Source organism: Erinaceus europaeus, chromosome 13, assembly GCF_950295315.1.
Source record: "Erinaceus europaeus chromosome 13, mEriEur2.1, whole genome shotgun sequence".
Taxonomy (NCBI): domain Eukaryota; kingdom Metazoa; phylum Chordata; class Mammalia; order Eulipotyphla; family Erinaceidae; genus Erinaceus; species Erinaceus europaeus.
In genome coordinates, this window is record NC_080174.1 from 39,301,821 (window position 1) to 39,315,503 (window position 13,683).

The following is a 13,683-nucleotide window of genomic DNA, read 5'->3' on the forward strand; positions in this document are numbered from 1 at the left end:
TTATATTAGTCAACCCTTATCTGTGACCTTGGGAGAACTACTGCAGTTTCCAGTGGAGGAAATGGAGACATAAAACTCTGGTGGTGGGAACAGTGTGGAATTATATGCCTGTCATATTTTTGTAAATCAATATTAAATCACTAACAAAGAAGAAGCAGCAGCTCAGGATCCCTTCACCACCCTCTCTCCAGTCTACATGCTTCTATTGGTGTACTTTCTTCTTTTCTACCCATACTTTCTTTCAGTAAATGCTCATCTCCCTGGGAAAAAAAACACCTAAATTAAAAAAGAAATTCCCCAGCCCTTCCTACACACACACACAGAATATATATATATATATTATGAAACAAATATATAGGGATGTTGAAAAAAAAAAAGAGATGGAGGAGTTGATTTGAGTATCATCTGTTCTCCATTGCATCAAGGAATGGCAATAAAGCTTTTTTTTTTTCTTTTTTCAAAAGTTGGTATAACAATGTTTGGATTTCTCTGGCATTTGGGACACAATGTGTCTTCAAAAGCAAAAGGTTAAAGTAATGAGAAAATCACAAACCTGCACCTGCCTATAAGGTAAGTATGCTCAATAAGAGTGACAAATTGAAAGAGAGAAAGAGCAAGAAGTGAACCACTAATCTTGATAGCAGTTGGCAAGCAATGAAGTAAATTGGCTGATGAAATGGTGAAATCTTTGGATCTGTTTCCAGAGGATCAGCACCAAGACTGGACGTCTACTTTTTTTTTTGCAGCTCAGTTTGAGGATTAAAAGATTAGGTCTAATAAAGAGCCTCTGGTGGAGGTGACTCTTGACTTTAAGAGCTATTTTGATCTGCATAGCATCAAAAAGAGCAGATGCTGTTTGCAAGTACCTTCACTGTTAAACAGTTCTCCACTGTATCTCCTAGAAGGGTGTTTATCTGTTATAGATTTTCCAGTCTGGACTCTTCCTGATAGAATCAGTGATTATAATTTTCATTTTAAGAAACAGCCTCACTCATTGGTAGAAGTATCTTTGGTGACCGGACCTTACATTCCCTTTAAAAAAATATGTATATGGGGGTTGAAGTAGCGCAGTGGGTTAAGCGCACATGGTGCAAAGCGCAAGGACCACCGTAAGGATCCTGGTTCGAGCCCCCAGCTCCCCACCTGCAGGGGGGGGGGTCACTTCACAAGCGGTGAAGCGGTGAAGGTCTTTCTCTCCTCTCGATTTCTCTCTGTACTAACCAACAACAATAGCTATAATAATAGTAACCCACAACAAGGGCAACAAAATGGGAAAAATAGCCTTCAGGAGCAGTGGATTCCTAGTGCTGGCACCAAGCCCCAGCGAAACCCTGGAGGCAAAAGCAAAAACAAACAAACAAAATAAAACTCCTAAAGAAACACTGAATTGTGGTCTGAGAGGTGGCACTGTGGATAAAGCATTGAATTCTCAACCAGGAGATCCTGAGTTTGATCCCCAGCAGCACATGTACCAGAGTGATGTTTGGTTCTTTCTCTTCTGCTATCTTTCTCATGAATAATTAAAAAAATTAATATATATATACATATAGATATCTTTACTGGGGTGTTAGAAAAGTCATGATATATTTTTTCTTTTTTAAAAAATTTTTTCAAAGCATTTATTTATTTATTCCCTTTTGTTGCCCTTGTTGTTTTTATTGTTGTAGATATTATTGTTGTTATTGATGTCATTGTTGTTGGATAGGACAGAGAAATGGAGGAGGGGAAGACAGAGAGAGAGAGAGAAAGACAGACACCTGCAGACCTGCTTCACTGCCTGTGAAGCAACTCCCCTGCAGGTGGGGAGGCGGGGGCTCGAACCAGGATCCTTCCACCGGTCCTTGCGTTCTGTACCATGTGTGCTTAACCCGCTGTGCTACCACCCGACTCCCCATGATGTATTTTTCTATGTCAAAATGTGCTGTGACTTTTTTTTTTAACAGGTCAGTATTAAAAGAAGACCAGGGGAGTCGGGCGGTAGAGCAGCAGGTTAATCACAAAGTGGTGGTGCAAAGTGCAAGGACCAGCATTAAGGATCCCAGTTCCAACCCTGGCTCCCCACCTATAGAGGAGTCGATTCACAGGTGGTGAAGCAGGTCTGCAGGTGTCTATCTTTCTCTCCCCATCTCTGTTTTCCTCTCCTCTTTCCATTTCTCTCTGTCCTATCCAATAACAATGACATCAATAACAACAACAGTTAAAAAAATACTTTAAAAAGAGAGAAGCAGAGCATCACTCTGGCACAATCAATGCCAAGGATCAAACTCGGGACTTTATGCATTAGAGTCCAACATTTTACCCACTGCACCACCTCCCAGGCAATGCAAGCCTTAGATTCTTGTTCATACATTTATTCAATAGTTATTTATTGACCTCTAAGAATATGTGAGATATTGTTCTAGATAGTAAGGATTTAATGATCAAGACAAAGCTTTAAAAATGGATACAGCCATATCTGTGACCCTGGGAGAATTACTGCAGTTTTCAATGGAGGGATAAAAAATGAGTATAGTACACACCTATTAAGTTGTAGTCATATAAATCACTATTTAATTAATATGAGAGGGGGGAAATTGATTGCATGTCTAACAAAGGGACTTTTCAAAGTTAACCCAATTACCAAATAATGTGATGATAACAATAACTATCCATTGTCTTCTTGAACCCTAAGACAGCAGGAACCTCACATTTCCACTATAGAGCCTAAACTTCCCCCAGTCCTGGGACCCATATGCTTCGCCCAATTCTTATCAAATAACATTGCATCTGCTGATCGCAACCTAATCAACGCAACGAGTGCCACCCCAGCATGCTTCACTTTAGACTGTGTCCAGAGACTTCAGGTGTGGAACGACAACCCTTCAGCTTCATCACTCAGGTGAGACCTTTCCTTTCATAGTATTCTCTAATTCCATCCAGGTGGTTCACTTCCTAACAAAGTCCCAAAACCTAGATATAGACCAGGTTCCAGGAGACAGAGCATATGTTCACACATATCCATAAACTAGGGCAACTATATACCTGAAAGCAGTAGTACACTAGAGTTTGCAGTGAGTACCCCCCAACACTTCATCTGCACTGTTCCAACCTTTGGGTCCATGATTCTTCAACAATTTGTTTGGCTTTGTATGTTAACTCTCTTTTCAGCCACCAGGTTCCAGATGCCATCAGGATGCCGGCCAGGCTTCCCTGGACTGAAGACCCCACCAACGCGTCCTAGAGCTCCGCTTCCCCAGAGACTCACCCTATGCTGGGAAATTGTGCAGATGCAGTCACATCTGCCATGTTGTCCCCTCAGGCTACTGCTAGTTCCCACAAGAGTTGGAACATTCTCGGAGTGCCTATTCAGCCATGTTGTGCCCTCAGGGCACATTGTCTATATCCCTGAGATATCTGGAGTGCTTTGGTTACTCCTCCCCCCTCCCATTCTCAAGAGAGTTATCATCCTATCCTGGAGTGCTGTGGTTACTTCTCCCCCTTCCCATTCTCGTGAAAGCTACTCCTATAAAAACCCTTCGTTTTCCGCACCTTGCTCTCTTGCCAGCGCTTCACTCCAGTGTTCAGACGCAGGAAAGGTTACTGCATGAGGCGGCCATTTTCGCTACCTCCACGTGGCCCAACCTGCTTCTCTAGCACCCAAGTCTGAGGTGCCAGCGCAAATAAAGATTTGTGTTTCCTCTTCGCACCAGACCCCTCCTCTCTCTCTTCTCCTCTCTCTCTTCTCCACGGCCCGAGCTCAACAACATCTGGCTCAACAACAACCCTGCTAGGGAAAGAGAGAGGCAGACTGGGAGTATGTATCGAGCAGTCAACGCCCATGTTCAGCGGGGAAGCAATTACAGAAGTCAGACCTTCCACCTTCTGCAACCCACAACGACCCTGGGTCCATGCTCCCAGAGGGATAGAGAATGGGAAAGCTATTGGGGAGGGGATGGGATATGGAGATTGGGTGGAGTTGTACACCCCCATCCTATGATTTTGTTAATGTCTCCTTTCTTAAATTAAAAAAAAATGAGTATAGGCCTCATTTGAACTTGGACCCACAATAAAGTTCCTTGCAACACACACACACACACACACACAAACACAAACACACATGCAGAGTGGGGGTGAAGTAGTGGGGTTGAGGAGTGAGGAAGTGATCAGGAGGTAGTGCAGTGAAGTTCATGCCCAGTAGGCTGTGTGACCTATGGAAAAGAGTTCTGCCAATATTTTCCTCTAAGTATCTGACAGCTTCTAGTCTAACATTCAAGTCCTTGATCCACTTGGAATTTACTTTTGTATTTGGTGAAATATAGTGGTTCAGTTTCATTCTTCTGCATGTTTCAACCCATTGTTTCCAACACAACTAGTGAGTTTTGTATTTGGTTCCTGAGGAGGTAACTTCTGAGTCATCTCTTAGTCACTGTAGGCTTACCAACAAACAGGGAAAAATTTGAATTTCTAAACCTAACCTGTGCCCCCAGTCTCTACCTACAAAGTGGAAGCTGTGTGAGTGGTGAAGCAGTGCTGTGGGTGTCTGTCTGTCTGTCTCTCAACTTTCCCCTTCCCCTCTCAACTTCTCTGTCTTTATCCAAAAAGTAAATATATACATAAACATTTTTAAAAAACCTAACCTGTTCATAATTAGACTAGTGTTTGTAGCTCAGTATAGCTACAGCCTAAAAGTGAGGAGTTTGGAGAGGGAGAAGATTGGGATAAGTCTGGAGAAGGAAGCAATAAAAAGCTCACATAAGGCTTATATGGCACAGTGACTGGTTTTATTTATTTGTTTTATCTGGAATGCAATAGTGGAGTCATTGATGAGTTTTTAATTGGGAAGTATAGAGACTATGATCTTGGAAAATTAATCTAGCAGCCTAGGAAAGGCAGAGATGTGAATAAAGCTTTGGACTTTAAAATTTTTTTTAATATTTACTTATTTATTCCTGTTGCCCTTGTTGTTTTATTGTTGTATTTATTATTGATGTCATTATTGTTGGATAGGTCAGAGAGGAAGGAAAGGCAGAGAGGGAGAGAGAAAGATAGACACCTGCAGGTCTGCTTCACCACTTGTGAAGCGATTCCCTTGCAGGTGGGGAGTCAGGGGCTCGAATCATACTCCTTACACCGGTCCTTGTGCTTTGTGCTACCTGTGCTTAACCTGCTGCGCTACTCTGCGACTGCCAAAGCTTTGGACTTTTAAGCATGAGGTCCCAAGTTTTCATCTCCCATGTCCCATGTGTCAGAGTGAAGCTCTTGTGTTTTCTCTCCCTCTTCCCCCACTCTTTTCTTTCTCTTCATTAATTAATTTTTATTTTTAAAATTTTTAAAAAATATTTATTTATTTTCCCTTTTGTTGCCTTTGTTGTTTTTTATTGTTGTTGTAGTTATTATTGTCGTTGGATAGGACAGAGAGAAATGGAGAGAGGAGAGGAAGACAAGAGAGGGGGAGAGAAAGAGAGACACCTGCAGACCTACCTCACTACTTGTGAAGTGACTCCCCTGCAGGTGGGGAGTCTGGCTCGAACCCAGATCCTTATGCCAGTCCTTGCGCTTTGCATCACATGTGCTTAACCCACTGCGCTGCCGCGCGACTCTTATCTCTCTCATTAATTAATAAATAAATCTTTAAAAGAATGTAACTCTGGATTTAGGATGGGGACACCAACCCTGAAGGGAAAGAAAGGCTTAAGAGATTATTGCAAGTATTCAGACAATTGTCCATATTACTTTTAATAGCAAGTGCCTTAAAGAGACAAGGAGGGAGCCGGGCGGTAGTGCAGTGGGTGTAGCGCGGCGGGTTAAGCGCTGGTGGCTCAAAGTGCAAGGACCAGCTTAAGGACCCCGGTTCCAGCCCCTTGGCTCCCCACCTGCAAAGGAGAGTCGCCCCTTCAGGCAGTAAAACTGGACTGTAGGTGTCTAGCTTTTATCCCCCCTCTCTGTCTTCCCCATCTCTCTCCATTTCTCTCTGTCCTATCCAACAGCAACGGCAATAATAACTACAGCAATAAAAACAAGGGCAACAAAAGGGAATAAATATTTTTTTAAAAAAGCATTAAAAAAAAAAAGAGGCAAGGAAAGGGGGGTGGGCGGTAGTGCACCTGGTTAAGTGCACATACTACCATGCACAAGGACCTGAGTTCAAGCCCCGGCTCTCCACCTAGGGAGGATACTTCATGAGCCATGAAGCATGTCTACAAGTGTCTATTTTTCCCTCTCCCTCTTTATTGCCACCTCACCCTCTCAATTATCTCTGTCCTATCAAATAAAACAAGAAAGAGCTCTTTGCCAGGGACCGCCAACATGGGCCGCGTCCGCATGAAGACGGTGAAGAAGGTGGTGCGGTTGATCATCGGTAAGTACTACACGCACCTGGGCAACGACTTCCACACCAACAAGAGCGTGTGCAAGGAAATCGCTGTCATTCCCAGCAAGAAGCTCCCAACAAGATCGCGGGCTAAGTCACACACCTCATGAAGAGCATCCAGAGGGGCCCAGTGCACCGTATCTACATCAAGCTGCAGCACGAGGAGGGGGAGCGCAGGGCAGGGACAACTACGTGCCGGAGGTCTCAGCCCTGGACCAGGAGATCATGGAAGTCGACCCCAACACAAAGCAGATGCTGAAGCTCCTGGATTTCGGCAGCCTGTCTAACCTGCTGGTCACACAGCCTACGTGGGGATGAACTTCAATACGCCACGTGGAGCCGTGTGTGCCTCTGCTATGCCTTCATGTTTTGTTTTGTTTTAATATTTATTTTGTTGGTATGCTTCTAAATTCTGCTTCTAAGACCCCTTCTGTTGCATTGCTTGACGTTGTAGTCTATTTACATAATCATTGTTTTCATTGGTTTAATCCCCACTGGTTCAGGAGCTATTTTTCTTCTCCCCACCCCCTATCCTACGTACTTCCTCTTCCTGACACTTCTGCCTCAGGAGATATAAAAGACAGGGCTTTCTAATGAAGAGGAATGAGAAGAGATTAGATTGTTGAACTGCATCCCCACTCGTCAATAAAGATTGAACTGCGTTCCCAGCTCAGCCATGAGTCCCTGGTCGTCTGTCTCCTCTCCCGCCCGCAAAGCAAGCTAGCCTGGCAAATGGCGCTCTGAACAGGGACTGGCATTTATTTATTCATTTTCCCTTTGTTTTCGCCCTTGTTGTTTTATTGTTGTAGTTATTGTTGTTATTGATGTCTTCATTGTTGGATAGGACAGAGAGAAATGGAGAGAGCAGAGGAAGACAGAGAGGGGGAAAGACACCTGCAGATGTGCTTCACCACTTGTGAAGCGACCCCCAAGGCAGGTGGGGAGCTGGGGGCTCGAACCGGGATCCTCTCCAGTCCTTGTGCTTTGCGCCACCTGCGCTTAACTGCGGTGCTACGGCCTGACTCCCTGCCTCATGTTTTCAATAAACCACAGGGAAAAAAAAAAACAAACAAGAAAGAAAAAAAAGAGGCAAAGAGACAGTGTACAGTGGTAGAATACTGCACTTATAGGCATGAGGTACCAAGTTCAAAACCTGACACTGTGTGTAGTACCAAGTTCAAAACCTGACACTGTGTGTAGTAAGGTGATGCTCTGGTTCTCTCTTAAATCAACAAATCAACAAATCTTTATAAAAGAAAGGCAATGGACTACAAGAATAAATATGCAAGCTGTTAAAAGAGTGTTAAGAGAGGGAGTAGAGCAGTAGAGCAGTGGGTTAAGCACACATGGTTCAAAGCACAAGACTGGCATAAGGCTCCTGGTTCAAGCCCCCTGCAGCAGGTTAAGCACACATGGCGCAAAGACCGGCATAAGGCTCCCGGTTCAAGCCCCCAGCTCCCCACCTGCAGGGGAGTCGCTTCACAGGCGGTGAAGCAGGTCTGCAGGTGTCTATCTTTCTCTCCCCTCTCTCTCTGTCTTCCCCTCCTCTCTCCACTTCTCTCTGTCCTATGCAACAACGAAGACATCAATAACAACAATAACTACAACAACAATGAAAAACAACAAGGGCAACAAAAGGGAAAATAAATATTTTTTAAAAAGAGTGTTAAGAGAGGCATAAAGGCAAGGCTGGCGACTGTAAACTGAAGAAGAGAAAAGGATGATGACAGGCAGGAAAGTAAGTTCACTCGTTTGGGGATGGGAAACGAGGGTTGAGACAAGTAGAGGAGAATTAATTCCGTTTTAGACAGGCTAACTCTGAAATGCCTACAAGACATTCAAATAAATGTCAGTGGAAAGTTGAAAATATAACTCTGAGACTGACCTGTGCCTGAGACACAAGTTTAAGAGGTAAAAGGTAACTGAAAGCAACAGAGGACCAACAGAACTCATTTTGTTGAGGAGAAAAAGAAGAGGGTCAATGACAGAACCAAGGAAAACCAACATTTATACAGCTGGCAGCAAAATAATAATAATAATAATAATACAATGAAGGAAGGATAAATTAGAATGACTAATTAGAAAGACAATAATCACTGATATGCAAAACATTGAGATTTCATATTTCCATTTATTTGGTCAGGTGGCTTGTTCTTTGGAAACCAGACACTTTCCCATGTTTGACCCTCTCAGGAAGTTTTCAGTAATGCAACAGATTTTACTGAGCCTATACACAGTGCCAGATGCTATTCTAGGTGCTAGGGAAACATCAGTGAAAAAAAAAAAAAAGACTGAAATCTTGACTTCATGGAGCTTATACTCCATGGGGAACAACATTACCACCACAATCTGGGGGCAGGGTGGTGGCAGCCTTATGTACATGAGTCCCTGTGTCCAGCACCACATGGGAGAGTAATAAAATCAAAAGTTAAGGGGGCTGGACATGGTGCATCCAGTAGAGCACACACATTACCATGCACAAAAACCAGGGTTTGAGACCCTGCTCCCAACCCGCAGGGGGGAAGCTTTACAAGTGGTAAAGCAGGTCTGCAGATGTCTATCTTTCTCACTCCCTCCTCTCTCAATTTCTTTTCTTTTCTGGAGCGTGTTCAGCTCTGGCTTATGCTGAATTTGGGATTTTGGAGCCTCAGACATGAAAGTCTCTTTGCATAACCATTATGCTATCTTACCCCCACTCTCTTCTCTCAATTTCTCTTTGTCCTATCAAATAAAGTATAGAAAGAAAGAAAGAATGAAAGGAAGAAAGACTAAAAAAGGAAAAAAATGTTTACTGGGAGCGGTGGATTAGTATTGCAGGCACTGAAAGCAATTAAAATAATAAGACAAAAGCAAAGGCATCTCCATGAGTGGTGGTGTGGTGCTATGGTCTCTCTTGCATTAAATCAAAATTGGAAAAGAAAGAGAGAGAGACAGAGAGAGAGAAAGAAAAGAGCTCCCACCCCGGCTCCCCACCTGCAGGGGAGTCGCTTCCCAGGCGGTGAAGCAGGTCTGCAGGTGTCTATCTTTCTCTCCTCCTCTCTGTCTTCCCCTCCTCTCTCCATTTCTCTCTGTCCTATCCAACAACGACGACAACACTAATAACTACAACAATAAAACAACAAGGGCAACAAAAGGGAATAAATAAATAAAATAAATATAAAAAAAATAAAGGAGCTCCCAAGTAAAGAGAAAGCTAGTATCTTTATAAATCAAGGGTGTGTAAGGGGGGAGCGGGTTGAGAATAGTGGTTATGCAGAAATACCTTCGTGCCTGAGGCACTAAAGATCCCAGTAGCACCAGAAGCTAGAGACGAGCGGTGTTCTGGTAAAATAAACAAAACAAAGCAAGGAAGACTTTAGGAGAATCCCGTGGGTGTTAGAGTGGGAGATAAGTTGGGGACTGGAATCAGGAGTTCAGTTTCTGGTCTATTAATTTTGTAATATCTAGCCAAAGGGAACTACCAAACAGGAAATTGTCTGCACACGTCTGAAGATGGAGAAAGGTCTCAGCTAGAAATACTCGGGGGCTTACAACTGGCATCTAAAACCACGAGTGGACACACACGTTGTTTCCTGTGTGACAGGTGTCACGCAGAAAAAGCAGGAATGGGACTGACCCGTGTAAGGGGCGGGCCGTGTCAGTAGCCCTCGTCCTTTAGCGTGGCTGCCGGGCAGTCGAAACTGAAACTCATCTATTGGACTTTTCCAGCTTCTTCCTCAAACAAGCAGTGTGGCGATGCGAGGCACAATGAGGAAACTGGGCCAGAATGCAGATTTCGTTCGTAGTATATGGTTCGGAGGCATTAGAACCGACCCTAAAAACTGGTAAAACCAGTAACATCATCGCAAATCTTACAATGACTGGAGAAGGCTCAGGAGTCTCATCTGCGCAGGCGCTGCCTCCTCAGCGTCACTCTGAGGTGAGTTTTTTATTCTCAAGTGCTTCCAGGAACCCCCAGGGCGCCAGGCCTGCTCTACTACGGGTAGTAGGAGGGATCATGTTGCACTGCGCGAACTTGGCTGGCTACGCTCCACAAAAGGGCTCGTAGGGCGGGGCGACCAGATGACTCTTGCTTCCATTGGCTTTGGTCACGAGGTTCTTCAGCCAGTAGGGAAACCTCGGAGCCCTATAGGTCCCGCCCCCCTGGTGCGCATGCGCACGAATAGAGTCACTCGCTACACTGAGCAGGCGCGGCCTCGTGTTGGCTGTGGGGGTGGGTGGAGAGGCGCGCGTCAAGCGTACTGGCGTTCGGCTTTCCCTGCTGGTCCCTCCCTCCGTCGCGGTAGCGCGGTGCACCTTGGGATTGGGAGCGATCTCCGAGCGAGGCGGCAAGATGGACGCGGGATTCTTCCGCGTAAGTAGAAGCGCGGGGATTTAGGGTGAGGTGAGGAGCCTAGCATTCAGGCTCCACAGGAGGCCTGAATTCAGGACGAGGTGACCAGCGACAGGGCGGCTTCGAAGTCGCTGAGAACCCTCGGCGCCGGCGGACACTCACCCCTGCCCTGCGGCGAGACCGGTGCGCCCCTGCGCAGTCTCCTCCTCCGGATCGTCCCCCCTACGCGGCGGCGACGGTCGCCGGAAAATGGCGGCGGGAAGGGGCTAGAGCGGTACTTCGCCTCTCGCCTGCCCAGCGGGGCCTGCTGGACGGGCCTCGCGCGCCGCGGGGTCCCGGGGCCTAGTGGGGCCGCGAGGAGGAAGTGCCCGCGGGCGAGGCCGGAGGGCAGCTCTGGGGTGCCTGGCGGCCGGAGGGTCGTAGCGCGGACTTGGAGCTTCCGCCCGCGGGAGAGCGTCCGAGAAGACCGAAAACACTGCGACTTGCCTCGAACACCCGGGACCGACCCCTAACCCCTTCTCCCCCGGTCCTCGCGCCCGTCCTGAGCATTCGCGGACGCGCGGGCTCAGAGTTCGCGGGAGCTCCCGCCCAATTTGATGTCCCTTTTGGGAGGGGAGGGAAACTGATCGTACGAAGCTGACACGATTGAATGTGAAAAGACTGAAGGTAGAGGATCCAACAGAAAGTATGTGTACCTGTGATCTGTGGAGACCGTGGAAGGGACGCGGCTCAACTTGAGCCGCCCCCCGCCCCGTTTGCTTTAAACTCGGATAAAGAGAAAGTGCTTCTTAACTAGGTTCTCCCGAGACGGAACATATCGTGAAGTCACCTCTCTCTACTTGGTCTAAAGCTTCTTCCACCTTTTTTATTGGCCTGGTGTTGGAGCCTGCTTGCCCCATTTTTTTTTTTCTTCAGGAAATGAGCGTTCGGTCGTGGTTTAAGGGGACAGAACTGGTTTGCAAATTTATATGTATAATGCAGAACAGACCATATGGAGACGATTGGCACAAGTAAAAAAAAAAAAAAACTACACTTTGGGCAGGGGTAGATAGCATAATGGTTATGCAAACAGACTCTTCATGCCTAAGGCTCCAAAGTCCCAGGTTCAGTCCCCTGCACCATCATAAGCCAGAGCTGAGCGGTGCTCTGGTTAAAACAAACAAACAAACAAAACCCTACACTTTATGTAACATAGGTTGCTTCTTTCCTGCACATGGCACGCAATAATAGTTTGTATACATGTTGATATTCAATAGTGCCAGGCATAGAACCCAGGACCTCATGCATGCAAAGCCCTATTAAAGAAAAGTTGGAAGAAGGGAAAACCAGGACTTTGGTAAAGATTATCTTTTGAAAACTTGGAACCTGACATTGAAGTTATTTGGTTGGCTTTGAATGGGCTAACAAGTTTTGCATCAAACGTTGCAGTTAAAGTTACTTTTCTCATTTGACTTAAAGTGGCCAATTTATTATAAGTACTCTTTTTTTGTCTAGATAGAATATTTGAAGCAAAAGCCTTTAAAAATAGAATAAGAGGAGTCAGGCTGTAGTGCAGTGGGCTAAGCGCACATGGCGCAAAACCGGAGTGAGGAACCCGGTTGGAGCCCCTGACTCCCTGCCTACACGGGGGTCGCTTCATAAGCGGTGAGGCAATTCTGCAGGTGTCTTATCTTTCTCTCCCCCTCTGTCTTCCCCTCCTTTCTCTATATCCTATCTGGCAACAACAATAATAATAACCACAACAATGATAAAAACAAGGGCAACAAAAAAGGAAAATAAATATATTTTTTAAAAAGAATAATTGTTATCTCTTGTGGAAAGAATTTCCAATGGGGAGAAGGGTTTGCTTTTGGTGTTAATAGCAATCTGGAGTGAGTGTAGTGTTTTTTGTTTGTTTTTTCTTTTGAAAGTTTTCTTAGAAAACCAAACCTAACTGGCACCATAATGCCAGTGCTGCAAGTCAGGAGTCCCAATAGTTCATTGTACCAACTTCCCGGTGGAAACATTCTTGATAAACTGAATTTTTCCTTTTTTTTTTTTTTTTTAACAAGGTAGTATCCTTGGAGAGCTAAAGTAACTGCTTCTCAGGCTCTTTAACTTCCCAAACAAAACTTTCTTGATCACTTTCCAAGAGAAGATGGCCAACTCAGTGAACCACTTAATAGATGTCATATCATTCTGCTAGTTATTTCAATATTTAATTGGACTAGTAAGGATGGCAGCAAATTAGTGATCACTTGATGGCCTAATGTAATTAGAAGCTTTTGTATTTTCCAGATTACTTGCTGAAATTGAATTTGAGGAGAATTTTAATAAAAAAAATTATTGGGATTAATGGTTTACAGTGGAGAGTAAATACAGTAGTTGGTACATGTGTAACATTTCTCAGTTTTCTGCATAAAAATATTTTCTTTATTGGGGGATTAATGGTTTATAGTCCATAATAAAATACAGTAGCTTGTACTCTGTAACATTTTTGTTTTCCACATAACAATCTAACAAAGCCCCTACCCCCGCCATCTTGTTCCAGGACCCCGAATTCTTTTACTTTAGTGTGTGAGCTTATAATTTTCATGCATTTCAAGTTGTAAAATAACACAGTTTGGGGGTGGGTTGCTTTTTTCTTTTTTGTCTGTTTATATGCATTACCACAGTAGTATTACAAGTATGCTGCTGACTTTCAGAAAAAAAGTGAAATTTGATGGCTTTGCTATAAAGCGTATGTTAAGGGTAGTAAATATTTTAGTGTGTTTTTATTTTGTAAAGCCTTACGTGTCTATTGACATAGAAAGATACACATCAGGGCCAAGGTGGTGGTGCGCCTGGTTGAGCACACATTACAGTGTTCAAGGACCCAAGTTCCAGTCCCCAGTCCTCACCTGCAAGGAGAAAGCTTCATGAGTGGTGAAGCAGTGTTGTAGATGTCTCTCTCCCTCACTATCTCCCCCTTCTCATTTTCTGGCTGTCTTTATCTAATAAATGATTTTTTTAAAAAAATGAT

General features: G+C 44.7%; 1 protein-coding gene and 1 pseudogene across 8 annotated transcripts in view; both read left to right on the forward strand.

Moving 5' to 3' along the window:
• Positions 1-6,279: 6,279 nt before the first annotated feature.
• On the forward strand, positions 6,280-10,177 carry LOC103113122 (small ribosomal subunit protein eS17-like; annotated as a pseudogene).
• A 394-nt stretch (positions 10,178-10,571) lies between these two features.
• The window catches only part of SRRM1 (serine and arginine repetitive matrix 1), a 34,382-nt gene continuing 31,270 nt past the window's right edge, over positions 10,572-13,683 (forward strand). For all 8 annotated transcript variants that reach the window (XM_016187930.2, XM_007522577.3, XM_060205554.1 and 5 more), the window contains exon 1: positions 10,572-10,703. In XM_016187930.2, the coding sequence (XP_016043416.1) occupies positions 10,683-10,703 (21 nt within the window). In that variant the 5' untranslated portion in view covers positions 10,572-10,682. The remainder of the gene's footprint in view (positions 10,704-13,683) is intronic.